Raw genomic sequence first — 13824 nt, 5'->3', positions numbered from 1 at the left:
GGAACTGCTTTACAGTTATTCCATGCCTCTATAAGAGTTTGTCTAAACGTTTAAGCATCCATCTCTCTGAGTAATTGTTTCTAATCACTTGAAAACCATTTCACAGCTCCAGTGCTTAAAAGAAATCTCTGTGTTCATCCTCTTCATAATTAAAAACATCATGCTGTGTATACTGAAGGAGTACTTAACCCTTCTAAATGTATATACATGTTTCCCAATTTATTTTGCCTTTTTTTTAACCAGGTGGCACAGAAGTGCTTCAATCAGAGGACTGAAACTAATTTTAAAAATTCGATTGTTAAATTATACTGCCTTTTCTGGACCTTGGTCAATATTTATTATCCGTAAAGGTATCAGTTCAGAGATCCTTGAGAACAACATATGGAAATGTGCCAAAAAATAGAAAATTAAAATTGTTCTCCATTCCATCCAGCTGATCCATCCACCTGATGGAAGTGGTTTGTTGCATTCAGCACACGTAGGATTACAAATAGTATTTGTAAACAGTGGGAGACGAGTAATGTGGAATAGTCCATCCTATAGATACAAATCAGAGCAAAACCAAAATTCTGGGAGACTACAATTACAATATTAACTTCTAATCAGAACTGAAGAAGATTCTTGGATGAGAAGCAAAACATTTTCAAAGGAAAAAAAAACAAGAAAGTCCAATTGTCTTTTGAAAAAACACATTTGGAACATATCCTAAATAACTGCAGTAGATTAATAAGTGAATGTAATGTAATGCTTAGAAAGATAATGTATGGGTATTTATTTTTTTTCTAAAGCTTCTTCCATAAAGGAATAAATGTATAAAAATTATTAATATTACATTTAGTGGAATATTGTAGGTTGCATCATTTCCTGGCTATACAGGGAAACTATGGCAGTTTCTTCATTTGTGCATTCTTTTCCATTGAATAGATACTCTGATTGCTCCTTGTTTCTGCTTACTCCTATTTTATTTATTTCTATTTCACATTTATGAACTATTAATACCAATTCATTGTTTTTAAGTCTCTCTCTCTCTCTCTCTCTTTCTCTCTCTCTCTCTCTGTGTGAGAGAGAGAGAGAGAGAAAGAGAGAGAGAGAGAAAGAGAGAGAGAGAGAGAAACCGAGTTTGTAGCTGCAGTGGATCTTATTTCATTTTTCTCTCTCCATTCTTGGTATATATTTTTTCATTTATATGAGAAAGATCCTAAGAAACAGGGCAAAGAAATGGTCAGATAAGAAGAGACATAGTCCACAACTGCCTAATGGGCAGAGAAAGAGTCTCAGAAGGGAACCTCCCTAACTTGTCAAGCTGTAAAAGAGATTTGTATTTTCAGATTTGCAAGATTCTGTTAATGCAGGGGTTCTCAACCTTGGCAACTTTAAGACTTTAAGTCCACAAGTCTTAAAGTTGCCAAGGTTGAGAACCCCTGTGTTAATGTAACCATACAATAAAGTAGTTCATCTGGCCATATTTCCTGTCTGGTTTACCTGAGAAGGTTAACATCACTCTGGCAAGTGTGCAGGTACAAATCTCTTGTTGTATCCTATACTCTAACCAAGAAGTTAGAAAAGATCTCTTCTGAGGCCATTATGCAGCTGTGGGCTATGTCCCCTCTTATCTGACCATTCCCTAGACCAGGAGTCTTCAGACTTGGCCCTTTTATGACTTGTGGACTTCAACTCCCAGAATTCCTCAGCCAGGCTGGCTGAGGAATTCTGGGAGTTGAAGTCCACAGTCATAAAAGGGCCAAGTTTGAAGACCCCTGCCCTAGGCAGTATCTCTGCTCCATTAATCAAGGTCTTTCTGATATACCATTACATCAGATTATTACAACAGTGTTTTATCCAAGTTCTACTAAATGTGTTGTAGTGGCACTAGAAAAATATTTATTCTGAGTAAATGTAGTTAGATAATATGAAGTCTGTTACTTGGTAGTTAATTATTTTATTTAGCAGTACTGAATTCATATCAGTTGTTCATCACTGCAGCAGATAATCAGATCAGTATGCGGAAAAGAATTAGGAATTTTGTGCAATGAATTTTGCAAGAGTATTCAAACTTCATATACAAGATGGTATGCTTTTGAGCAATATGTTCTCTTATAACAGTTTTCATGTGGTAGAGATTTCTTAAAATTGTAGTTGGCCCAATGTTAGGCTATTAATCTCCTCTCCCTCCAAAATTTCTAAAAATAACTGTGATTCCAGATTGAATAAATTGAAAGATTGGCAGCTTTGCAAATACAGAATGCTTTAATTCAGGACAGCTATTTTGAAAATAATAAGAATACAAATCTTCCAATTTTGATCTGAGGACTTTAACAATTTCTTGAGGCTGCAAGTTACTTTCTGAACTGAAATGCGTTTCTGTTTTACAGTACTATTTTTTAATATTCTGCACTTATTTTGAAAATGAAAAATTCAAATTATATTAAGTGCTGATTGCCAATATGCAAGTGCTTGAAAATACTGCCAAATTCAGTTGTAGGAATATATCTTTCTATTTAATAAAATCTAAAACTTTTTTTCTCTTATTGATTTGTAGAACCTATTAAGATAATATTCATTTTCTTGGAAACCAAAAACAATATTTTTTCTTTTATATCAGAAAGCTCTCCAACTGTGGTTAAAATCTACAATGTTATTATGGCCATTCAGTACTGGAGGGAATTTTCTTCTGAGCATGTGCAAAACAAGAATCCGATATTGTTTACTTAAAACAAAACAGGGTTTAACTGACCACATTTTAAGCAAAGTTACTTCAAGCTCCATTCCAGTTCTCTTTCCAGCGTGTAAGCATCTATATTATTCTCCATGATGCTCAATAATACAATGACCTTATCTGGGGCATCCTATCATATCAAATATACAGATTTAAACTGTGCAGAGTAGGATTTTATTTTGACATTGATAATGGAAAACATTAAGGAGATGAACAGGCAGCTTCACTTTGAGTTTTAGGACCTATCTTTCTGTTCGCTCAAGGATATTAACTCTGCATCTATTCAGGATGGATAAAAGAAATATTTACCCTCTTTAGATTTTGCCATTTACTCCCTAATTTTTTAGTATCATATTTTCACCATTTTACTGTACCTTAGCGTAGCTGTTGTTTTAAGCAGAAAGATGAGCTGTGTGTTTTATTTATGTTTTTACTTGTTAGATTTATTCCCCACCTTCCTTCTAGGATCTGACAGTGATGTACATAGCATTATTTTTCAGCTTTTATAGAACAGCATTTGGAGTAGCTTGCCCAAAGTCATTCATTAACCTTCCAGGGCTGTCAGTGAAAAAAAGAGGGCAATTTAAACAACTATGCACCTTTACAATGTGGAGAGGTTAGCCCCATCCCTGTTAACTTTCTGTAAGTCCCTCAAAACATGGTTGTGTGAAAAGGCCTGGGAATTCCAAGGGGAGGGTGAGTTGCCAAAGTGGTCCTGTTGTTAATATTTGTTGCTCTCTCCTTGCCTGTTAATCATAATGTTAATATTTTTAATTGATGTTTGTTTTTTTACATTGTTATTGTATACCACCCAGAGTCATGTTTTGTGAGATGGTGGCCCTACAGTATGATGAATGAATGAATAGCAATTAATTATATGTTCCCTGGGATTGTGTCCTGGGACTTGAGGATTTCACTACCAATTCCTGCAGTGACATTTGGATTTCTAAGCAGGGCAATTATAAATAACTTTGAAGCATAAACAATATATAACCATTTTTGTATGAAAGTTTTGATTTCACAGATTTTGTACATTCTTTATGAAATGCCAAATGCACAGCTAGCTGACACTTGGTACATCGATGAAAAATTGACAACAACATCCAAAGTATTTAATATTAAGCCACTTTGCATTCAGAAAAGTGATAGTAAGTGCCACAATCATGTCAATGGATATCATTGGAATTAATTCCTTTTTTTTTTAATAGTGGGAGGATTTTTTTCTATTCCATTTGTCTCCTTCCATGACCAAGCTTGAATGGGGTCTATATTTTCCCTTGCTACATGTAGAGGCATTCTTAATTTTCTCAGATTTCTACACTGCAGTCATTCAATATCCTTGCAAAATAAGACATTTGTAATATTTGTCCTTTGTAGCTCATTTCATTGATTTGTAGTGTTACAAAACTGTTTTTGCCCTATAAATTTAATTCATAGCATTGTAGATATGCTATTTTAGCAGACAGAGTTAATATTCCTGGTTGCCACTGTAGATCTTTCCCCATTAGCGGTTGGATCAGGATGGTCTTAAAATATTCATAATTTTATTCTTGGCACTATAAACATTTTCATGCTGATAGTTCTGGGTGTGCTACAGTCTAGACAGTAGTTTGCACAATCGGTAGTCAGTATATAAAAGTCTTATAAAAGGCTGATACAATTAATGTCAAGATCCTTGAAGACCTTTGAATTATGTGCTGCCTTTGTTTGGATTGTATTATTTTTATTATTTATTATTATTGCATTGCACTGCACAACACTGCATTGCATTGCATTACATTGTTTGTGAGGTTCTATTCTGGCTTTAACATTATGGTCCTCTGTGTGTTGTATGATTTTGCAGTCAGATAATAGACAAATATGCTCTAGACTTGCTTCCAGATTGATGTTCATCACTTTTGACCATTAACGTGTTTTTAATTGAGAGAATCGTCAATCTAAAATTCTTTTGTGCTGTATTTGTTTAAATCTAGGTACTGCTCTGCATAACATACACTCCAACATTTGTGTTGAACGGAAGTTCAGTACTTAAGATTGCTGAAGTGAGTATTCTCTGTCAATTGGAAATGAAACTGGAGCTGTTTAATAAAACAATGTGCTTCCCATTAGATTATGGGGTTTTTTTTCCATTCATGATGTTAGATTTATGTCAGTCATGTATCTCTAATGCACATAATTGTTTTGGGAGAAGTTGTTATTCTCTCCTCACTCTCTTGAACTCTTTCAGGCAAGCAGCTTCTATCAAAGTTTTTAAAAAACATACCAAAATGTGACTGCTATTAGTTTTCTGTTTTGTATATATTATTAGGAAATGAGACTTTAGTACTCAGCAATATAAGATAAAAGAAAGAGAGAGAAATGCAAATATGTGTCGACAGATATCTGGAACAGTGACTTATGTCTAAAATAGCTGGTATACAAATAGTCCTCGACTTACAACAGTTCATTTAGTGACTGTTCAAAGTTACAACGGCACTGAAAAAGTGCCTTATGACCATTTTTCACACTTACGACCATCACACGTACGACTTATGCAGCATCCCCATGATCATGTGATTTACATTCGGATGTTTGATAGCTGACTCACATTTACGACAGTTGCAGTATCCCGGGGTCATGTGATGACCTTTTGCAACCTTTTGACAAGCCAAGTCAATGGGGAAACCAGATTCACTTAACAACAGTGTTACTGACTTAAAAACTACAGTGACTCACTTAACAACTTTGACAAGAAAAATCATAAAATAGGGCAAAGCTCCCTTAACAAATGTCTCACTTAGCAACAGAAATTTTGGGCTCAGTTGTGGTCGTAAGTTGAGGACTAACTGCACATTATCTTCTAATCAGTATAACTGTATTGGTCCTACAGTATTGTCTCTTTTCCTTTTCCCCAAACAGGTTTGTATTGAAACTTATATTTCCAGTTATCACCAGCGGAGTATTAATACAGCTGTACGGGCAACCCTCAGCCAGATGTTGAGTGATTTGATTTTACAATTACGACAAAAGCAAGAAAATACAGTGAGTCAATGAGGCATCTGTAATGGTATTGGCCTTTGCTGCTTATGCTTCAGTTAGGGTTGGTGTAATGTTCACAAAACTGGATTTATAAATAGGTTTTTACAAACTATTAAAGCCTAGCAAAAAAAAAAAAAAAAGTCAAGGTAATTTTTAGCAGGCTCTGACATTTTCTTCTGGATCAGGTTTTGTCTGAGCCTAGAAAAATATGAACTTTTTCCTGCTTCAACTGCAAATTTCTACAAATTGTAAAGTAAGACATTTGTCTAGAGTAACATTGCTACTTGTGTTTTGTCTGTGTTATTGACAGTACCTGTCAACCCTGTAAACATTGGATGTTCCCACTCTGATAACTGATGAAAATTGCAGCCATTTTCTCTTTGCTTTTAACATGCTTTTTCTGGTATTTAGAAATAGGTGCATAAGGGGGTAGGTGGGTGGGATAAATGCTCCGAGCTCAGCTAGCCATAATAATAACACTGCTTTGTGGGAACCCAAGGACGAAGGGGGAGGGCTGAAGAGCTGGGGAGAAAGCCTGTGTTTTAGGCTAATTGGAGAATGTGATTTATGACAGCTTATTGGGGGGTGGGAATCACACGTTACTTTGTATCAGGGGGAAGAGAATTTAGTTTTTGGGTTCAACTATGTAGTGCTGATATTTTGTTTCCTGAATAAAATGTTCTTTAAGGAAGATTTTTTTTGCCTTGAAGTTCTTTTGATGGGTTTCATCTATCGGAACCATGACATTATCTCTATTCTCCTTTGATAGATGACTGAAAGCCAAGGAATTCTTCAAGATTTCAAGAATTCAGGTATCAGTTAATTAATTTTGAGAAAATGATTTGTTAACTTTCATATTTGTGCAAAATTATGGTGTTTTACTTTCATAAAAAAAGGACCAGAGATAGGCAACTTAATATAGGGATCTTGCTTAATAACCTCAATTGAGACTGTAATCTCAGTCATTGAGCAAAGCAGTTGTTAAGCAAGACTTCAGGTGACTGTTCATAACTGCTTTGCTCAATGATCACAATTCCCACACTCCTGATCGTGGTCATTAAGTGATTGCACAGCTCATTAAATGGATGGAGTCCCAGGTAAGGAGTATGAGGGTGAGGGAGATCCTGGGAGGTTCTACTCAAGAGCTGAAAATCCTCCCTGTTGAAATCCAAGCAGGATTTTCAGCACCTGAGGGAGAGACATCTGCACCAGACCTCCCTCACTTACCTGAGGCAATCAGTGCTCTTACCTTATTGCTCTGCCTCTCTTCTCAGGAGCTGAAAATCCCACCTGGAGTTCAATTCCATTTTATCTCTAGGGACTGATATCCTTTGGTAGGCTGAAAAGAGCTGCCTGCCAAAAGATATCAGTTCTCCTTGATAGATAGAACTCTTTTGACAGGATGCAGAAATAGAGTTTTAATCATCAAGATTTAAGCTCCATTTCAGCATCCTGTGGGAGGATGTCAGCTCCGCTTCACACACAGAAGGGAATAGAGATGCAGGATGCAGGAATAGAGTTCAGATGTTCAGGATCATGAGGTCCTTGACAACCGGTTGTAAGTAAGAACAGAATGCCAAGCATCTAGATTGTGATCATGTGACCGTGGGTAGGTGGCACAAAGAAGTGCTTTAGGAGCCATAAAACTTCCTTTCTGAAGCCACAAACAGTTGTTAAATGACCAGACTTAACTTCCTCTGGAACTGTTTCAATTCCCATCAGCTTCTTGGTCAGGGGCAAAGGACTGGGCACGCAAGCAGTCACAGCTCCTTTTACACAAGGGGCAAATGGACCTTCATACTCGAGTGCCTATTACTTGCATAGCCTGGTTTCGAAAGAGCCGCAGCCAATAGTGGGCTGCAGCCCAGGTGTTAGGGACCCCGCTCCAATATTTAGATCACATGTACTCCTATTTTATATCAGTTTTTTCAAACTAGTATCTTTTGCATGTTGTAGCTTAGACTACCATTTTCATTAGGGGAGATGGGAAGTATGAGGTAGCCAAGCTGATTGGGAATCATGAGTTGGATTCTAGCATAAGTACAGCATACAAGACTGCAGTGAATATGAATAGCTTCTAGCAGTTTTGCGTAGCTAATGAGTGAGCAATTAGAAGGTAGAAATTACTTCATGTGTACCAAGAAAATTTCAGTTCATAGGTTTTATCTTTTTTTCAAAAGTTTGGCAGAGATTGAAACAGGTTGAATGTATGTTGGTACAGTACATCTGAAATCCCAATAGATTTGTTATGGGTCAGCTCATAATTGTTTCCCAAAGTCTCTATATCATGACCACTACAAGTGATGTCCTCTACAGAAAAATTTGCAGAATTCACACTCAGTAGATTATGCATTCCAAATTGTCACATATTTGATTTGTGAGCTGGTAAGATTCTTGATAGAGTTTCTCTAAGGTGGAGTTTTTCTTGCAATATGATATCCCAGTCATCCACAACTTCAGTGTGATGGGTCCAGTTGCCAAGATTGGAGATATTACATGTGCCCAATTTTGATATAGCCTATATCTGAAGCTATTAATGCACGCCTTTTATTTACTTTGGAGATTCCACCACTGAGTCATTCTGTGATGATGTTGTCTCTGTCTTCATGGTCCTCTGTGAAAAACTTCAGACAGCCATCAGGTAAGTGAGTGTTTCTAAATATAAATGAAGTCAGGGAGGATATCTATCCTGTTCTTGGTTGGGTTTCCTATCTGTCCTATTGAATCAAGTTTAGATTTGTACTAGTTGATTAATTTTACAAGCATAACACTAGCCCAGTGGTAGGCAACCTTGGCTCCTTTATGACTCATGGACTTCAACTCCCAGAATTCCCGAGCCAGCCATGCTGAGAGGAAAGGGAGAGGTTTCCAAGCTGAGCCATGCTGGCTCAGGAATTCTAGGAGTTGAAGTCCATGAGTCATAAAAGAGCCAAGGTTGCCTACCCCTGCACTAGCCTGACGAAATTCAGAGCCATAGATATGTTCTGTATCCAGCATAATCTCTGTTCCTAAACTCCTACATTCCATGTTTTCCATCATCAGTAAAACTATGAAAAACAAGTTTTGAGTAAGTTTGAAATATGGGCATAATGCAGAACATATTACAAAAAAACAAATGCTGTAATTTTTCACTGTCAGATATTTACTCTGCCAGGTGCAGTCTTCCAGGCAGATCCTTGCACTATTAGTTTAGGTTTTGTTATTGTACTCCTCATTTGGGATGTTAATTTCTATTGTATTTTGAATATTTAAAAGAGTAGTCCACATTTTGGCATTGTTACCATAAAAACTGCTCTGTGTAAGCCGTTAGCAGTAAACCGATTTCCTTGCATGATAGAACACATTTTGGCAAATTAGTTCTTGATGTGTAGTACATGAGCTTCATTGTGGAAAATTAATTGAACATTGGATGGGACAACTACAGATTATGTAGTTGGAGGAACAGACAATTATTGTTCCCAGTAATTATTATTATAATTTATGTAATAGTATATAAATTTCTATAAGTTTAGGAACTGTAATTACTTGTGTACCTAAATAACTATAATTATTTGCAAGTGATATCTAACTACTATTTAATTGCATGCAATTTGTTAGAGAGGTTTATTGCATTGATGGGTATGTTTTTAATTATTTCAGTAAGGCTTTTGGAAGTGTGGTTTATTATTATCTATTATTTCTTTATTATATTAAATAATATCCCACTTTTCAGGATAAGAATACTAAAAAAAACATCTTATGATAAATATGAACAATTGTAAAGTCTCAGCAGTGAGAGTATCTGGTTGACCTTGTTTGAGAATACAAGATAAGCAGAACTGAAGGATCTCAAGGACTTACAAGGATTGTAAGCTAAACAAGGGCATGGGAAAAAAACATTTTGAATAAAGGGTGTCACAAAATCATTTCATATTTTAGCCTCAAAAACTACATTGATGACTGTATGGATTCACCAGGGCTCAAGCTAGATATATTTTACTTTAAATAAAAACTGAAAAATAAATATAAATAGAAGCCAATTCCTATGATCTATCCCACTGTTAATGGTAAAAGCTTTCTGGGAGTTGGATAGTCTAGGAGAGAAGACCAGATAATTTCTAGCATATTGGTGGAGATAACCATTGTAGTGGCCTCTCTCCATTAAACCATCATTGCTTCTCGTAGAAATCTGGTCTGGTTTGTTCTTAATACTAAAAGTCTCTGATTATTTCCCTGCTAGAATCCTATAACATCCTCTAGATTTAGAATCACTCCACCAGCATGTATAGAATAATTTGAGAAGAGGAGATTATCTGCCAGTAAACACAGACAAAATTTAAAATATCCTGGAGAACAGTAAGGAAAGAAAAAGCATTGAAATTCTAACTGGACTCCAAAGCACAAACAGAAACCACATATTTTTATGTTTCCTTTTCTAAGGTACCAACAAAGAACATGGAAGGGAATTGGGGGGGGAGGGTGTTTCCCTCTTTCTTTTCTCCCCACTTGAGAATGAGCAATCTTGAGCAGGCAGCAATGTCCGTGCCCCATATCTTAAATAGAAAGCCTAAATCTAGCCAGCTCTGCTTTCCTTCAGGGCTGTACATGTAGAAAAATTAATTATACTGTTCTCCTGTAGTGCTTCATTTTTTCTAATTGCTATCTCAGAGGAAATCTCTCTCTGTGTATCCTTATATATAATTCTCTTACTTTACTGATAATGTATCATTGGGGTAATACACCTTGGCATGCTGTTTGAAGAAGAAAACCATACATTTATCTGCTTCCCAAGTAGCTAGGTCAGAAATAAGCACAGAGAAATATGTCTTAAAATATTAACAACCCTTTAGGCATGCATTATTACCCCCTCTATATCTAAGCAAGGTATATATATCTGCAAGTTTGTGGTTTAGTTTTCTTTAAATTAATCCTCAAAACATAACGTGTTTGTGATCAGAGACATGTGGATGAAGCAAGTCATTAAGCGAAGAGAGATTTCCATGTCTCCATCAAAGGCATCTTTTTAAAAATAAACAAAACAAAAAAACGAGGCAGTGGAATTCACCAAGGCAGTAAGACAGAGGTTTTCTTCATTATTTTCTACTTGGTATAGTATCTAACTAGATCATTATTATTTCTATTCTCAGTTGCTGGGTAATTTGTGAATTTGCCAATTAGTGAAATTGTTGGGCAGAGAAGATTAATATGGTTCATAATTTGGTACTTGTGTATAGACCCCCTAATGACTTAGAAACAAAATACTTAAACAATTATCTCCTGGAATACTAAGTTGCCTGAATGGTGAGGCCCTGCTTGTGATCACATGGAGCAGTGATATAAAACTGAGACTTCCCAGTCACCGCATTTCATATAAAATTCATTAGGGAACTCTAATTAGCCTCACATTGCTGCATCTTAATGATAAATAAAATGTACATTGCAACTGGGACCATTTCGTTTTACTTGTATGTGTATACATATTTTTATTTGGGCAGATAAATTGGGTGTGCATATAGATAATAGTAATAATAGCAACCCGACAAAAATATCTTGGTCCTTAAGGAAGGAGTCGTACACAAAGGCAGTCTTCTGTACACAAAGATATAGAGATATATGACTGGGTGCCATGTTCATAATATTAAGATATTCAGCCAACATTCAGTAAATGGGCAGGATATATGCAATAATGCAAATGCCCTTCCAAAATATAAAGTGAATGATATATAAACTAATTGCCTATGATTAGAACGTGATTAGAACATGATTCACAGAAGTAACTTTCAGCACCCTCGCCTCATTTCTGCCTATACCAGTAGTCCTCAATTTACGACCACAATTGATCCCAAATTTAATGTAAGGATACATTAACAGGATCTTGCAGACATGGAAGTACAACTCTCCTACCATCTCCTTTACCCCTGAGAAATTAGGGAGGTCTCCACTTACCTCCCCCCCCACCCACTATCCAGCTGCAAGCTATGGTGTCTTTTATCTGACTATTCCCTAGACCAGGGGTCAGCAACCTTGACAACTTTAAGACTTGTGGACTTCAGCTCCCATAATTCCTCAGCCAGCTGGCTGAGGAATTATGGGAGCTGAAGTCCACAAGTCTTAAAGTTGTCAAGGTTGCTGACACCTGTCCTAGACAGTACCTCTGGGCTGGTTTCTGAAGGTCATTCTCAAATACCTTAACATCAGATCAGTTGTAGGAACATGCTCTTTTTAGTGCACCCAGATACTGAACTGCTAAGTTTGTGGATGTTTTCAGCCATGTTCCTTCTTTCATTTTCACAAGTAATGCACTAGGTGTAGTTTTGACCCCCATAATTGCATACAGCTGCCTTTTCTTGCCTTGCCCTTGGAGAGGACTTTCTCTTTTTTTCTGACTCACAGGAAAGTATGCAGTGCTTGCTTTTTCATTATCTCTATGCATCGTGCTTCCATTTTTCAGTGAGAATCAGCAGTTGCAGCTTCTCTACCTGGAATGCATTCTTTCTATGCTGAATAGCTTCTCTGCTAGCATGCATCACCATAAAGGATTTACTGACCTCATCTGGTAAGTAGATGTGCTTGGAATGATTAAAAAGAACAGAGTTTCAGACCTGTATCAATCTTCTTTGGTCTGTATATTTGAGCAGAGGTAATACTTATTTAGATTAAACGGGGGGGGGGGGAATGCTTAGGAAATTCAATCTATCTGAGTCTGAAATTGCTTCATGACCAAAAATCTCGGTCTTTTGTGCTGCCACATCAGAAGCCACATCTGTCTTTGAGAAGAACACCACCCAGTGGTGCACTGAAAATGCAACAGAGAAAACTGGGATCTTACCCTAAATGAATGACCCTGTGCCTTTCACAGTAGGGTGACTTAATGCAAACCTATTTCTCTAACCAAGGAGAGAAAAAGTTATTAGAGGGCATGCAAATTGAATGGACTGAGGGATTGCACTGGTAACTTTTTGGTTTTTTCTCAGTGAGTTCAACAAGGCATATATGGGCATCTCCATTTACCCTATAAACCTGTGAGGTATGTTAGGTTAAAAAAGAATAACCAGTCCAAAATCCCACAGTCAGTCTTTTGGTAAATTAAAGATTTGAACTGGGATTGGTACTTCTCCAATGCTTCAGTGCTACACCTTGTAGCTTTACAGCAGTGGTTCTCAACCTGTGGGTCGGGACCCCATTTGGGGTCGAACGACCATTTCACGGGGGTCGCCAAACAACGCAGTCCGCCATTTTTCCCCCTTTTCCTTAGCTGTGCTACTCCCTTTTATTCTATTGGCTTTTGAAAGCCAATAGAATAGACTCTCTTGAATAGAGTCTAATTCTATTGGCTTTCAAAAGCCAATAGGAATTGTCCAGGCTGTCTCTGCCCTGCTGAGCCCGCCAAAAGTCCCATTCTGCAAACGGTGCTGCACCAGTTGAGTAGTCCTCGACTTACGACCGGTTGAGTAGTCCTCTACTTACGACCGGTTGGGGGTCGCGGCATTAAAAAGGTTGAGAACCACCGCTTTACAGCATTCTGGAGTAGGCAAGGACATCAGACAATGCTCATGTAGCACCTATCTGCAACTCTTTAACGCAGCTATTTCTTTTCTGAGAATCATGTCTATCATCTATGGCTGGTAGCTTTCTGTAATGCTCATATGCTAAAAAAATTAAGACCATAAGGAGTTCAGGAAATTAATGAAAATTTGCATTAGAATATTGCTTTTAAACCAACAAACTGGGTATCATCTGGACAAAGTAAATATTACTGTGGCCTATAGAGAATGCCATTTCCATTCCCATGGAGCTATAGTATGAGTTGGAAGCATCTGAGAAGAAGCAGAGTAAATGGTAGAAATGTTATTCAAGGAGATCTCAAAATACCTCACGGATTGGACAAATATTTGAATATAAGTAGTTGAAAGATAAATGTGTCATTTTAGTTATCAGCCTGATCTCCTTTTGCTCACAGGAGTTTGAAAACTTCTGCTGGCCTGATTTCCCCTTGCTTGCTGGGTAGGAAGGCAGCTGGAGGCTTGCAAGGTCGAGATAGCTTGATCTCCATTGCTCACTGGTTGGAATGGAGGCTGAAGAACTATGGGAACCTTGAGGGGCAAGAAACA

General features: G+C 37.1%; 1 protein-coding gene across 2 annotated transcripts in view; it reads left to right on the top strand.

Moving 5' to 3' along the window:
* Positions 1-13824, top strand: part of ARFGEF3 (ARFGEF family member 3) — a 68282-nt gene that overhangs the window by 14953 nt on the left and 39505 nt on the right. For both annotated transcript variants that reach the window (XM_039323039.1, XM_039323048.1), the window contains 5 exons: positions 4690-4758; positions 5615-5737; positions 6504-6546; positions 8297-8375; positions 12165-12269. In XM_039323039.1, coding sequence (XP_039178973.1) covers positions 4690-4758; positions 5615-5737; positions 6504-6546; positions 8297-8375; positions 12165-12269 — 419 coding nt within the window. The remainder of the gene's footprint in view (positions 1-4689; positions 4759-5614; positions 5738-6503; positions 6547-8296; positions 8376-12164; positions 12270-13824) is intronic.

The sequence above is a fragment of the Crotalus tigris genome, unplaced genomic scaffold, assembly GCF_016545835.1.
Source record: "Crotalus tigris isolate CLP2741 ecotype Arizona unplaced genomic scaffold, ASM1654583v1 scf7180000017611.44802233496:7321179, whole genome shotgun sequence".
Classification (NCBI taxonomy): domain Eukaryota; kingdom Metazoa; phylum Chordata; class Lepidosauria; order Squamata; family Viperidae; genus Crotalus; species Crotalus tigris.
This window is presented reverse-complemented; position numbering and strand designations above follow the sequence as displayed.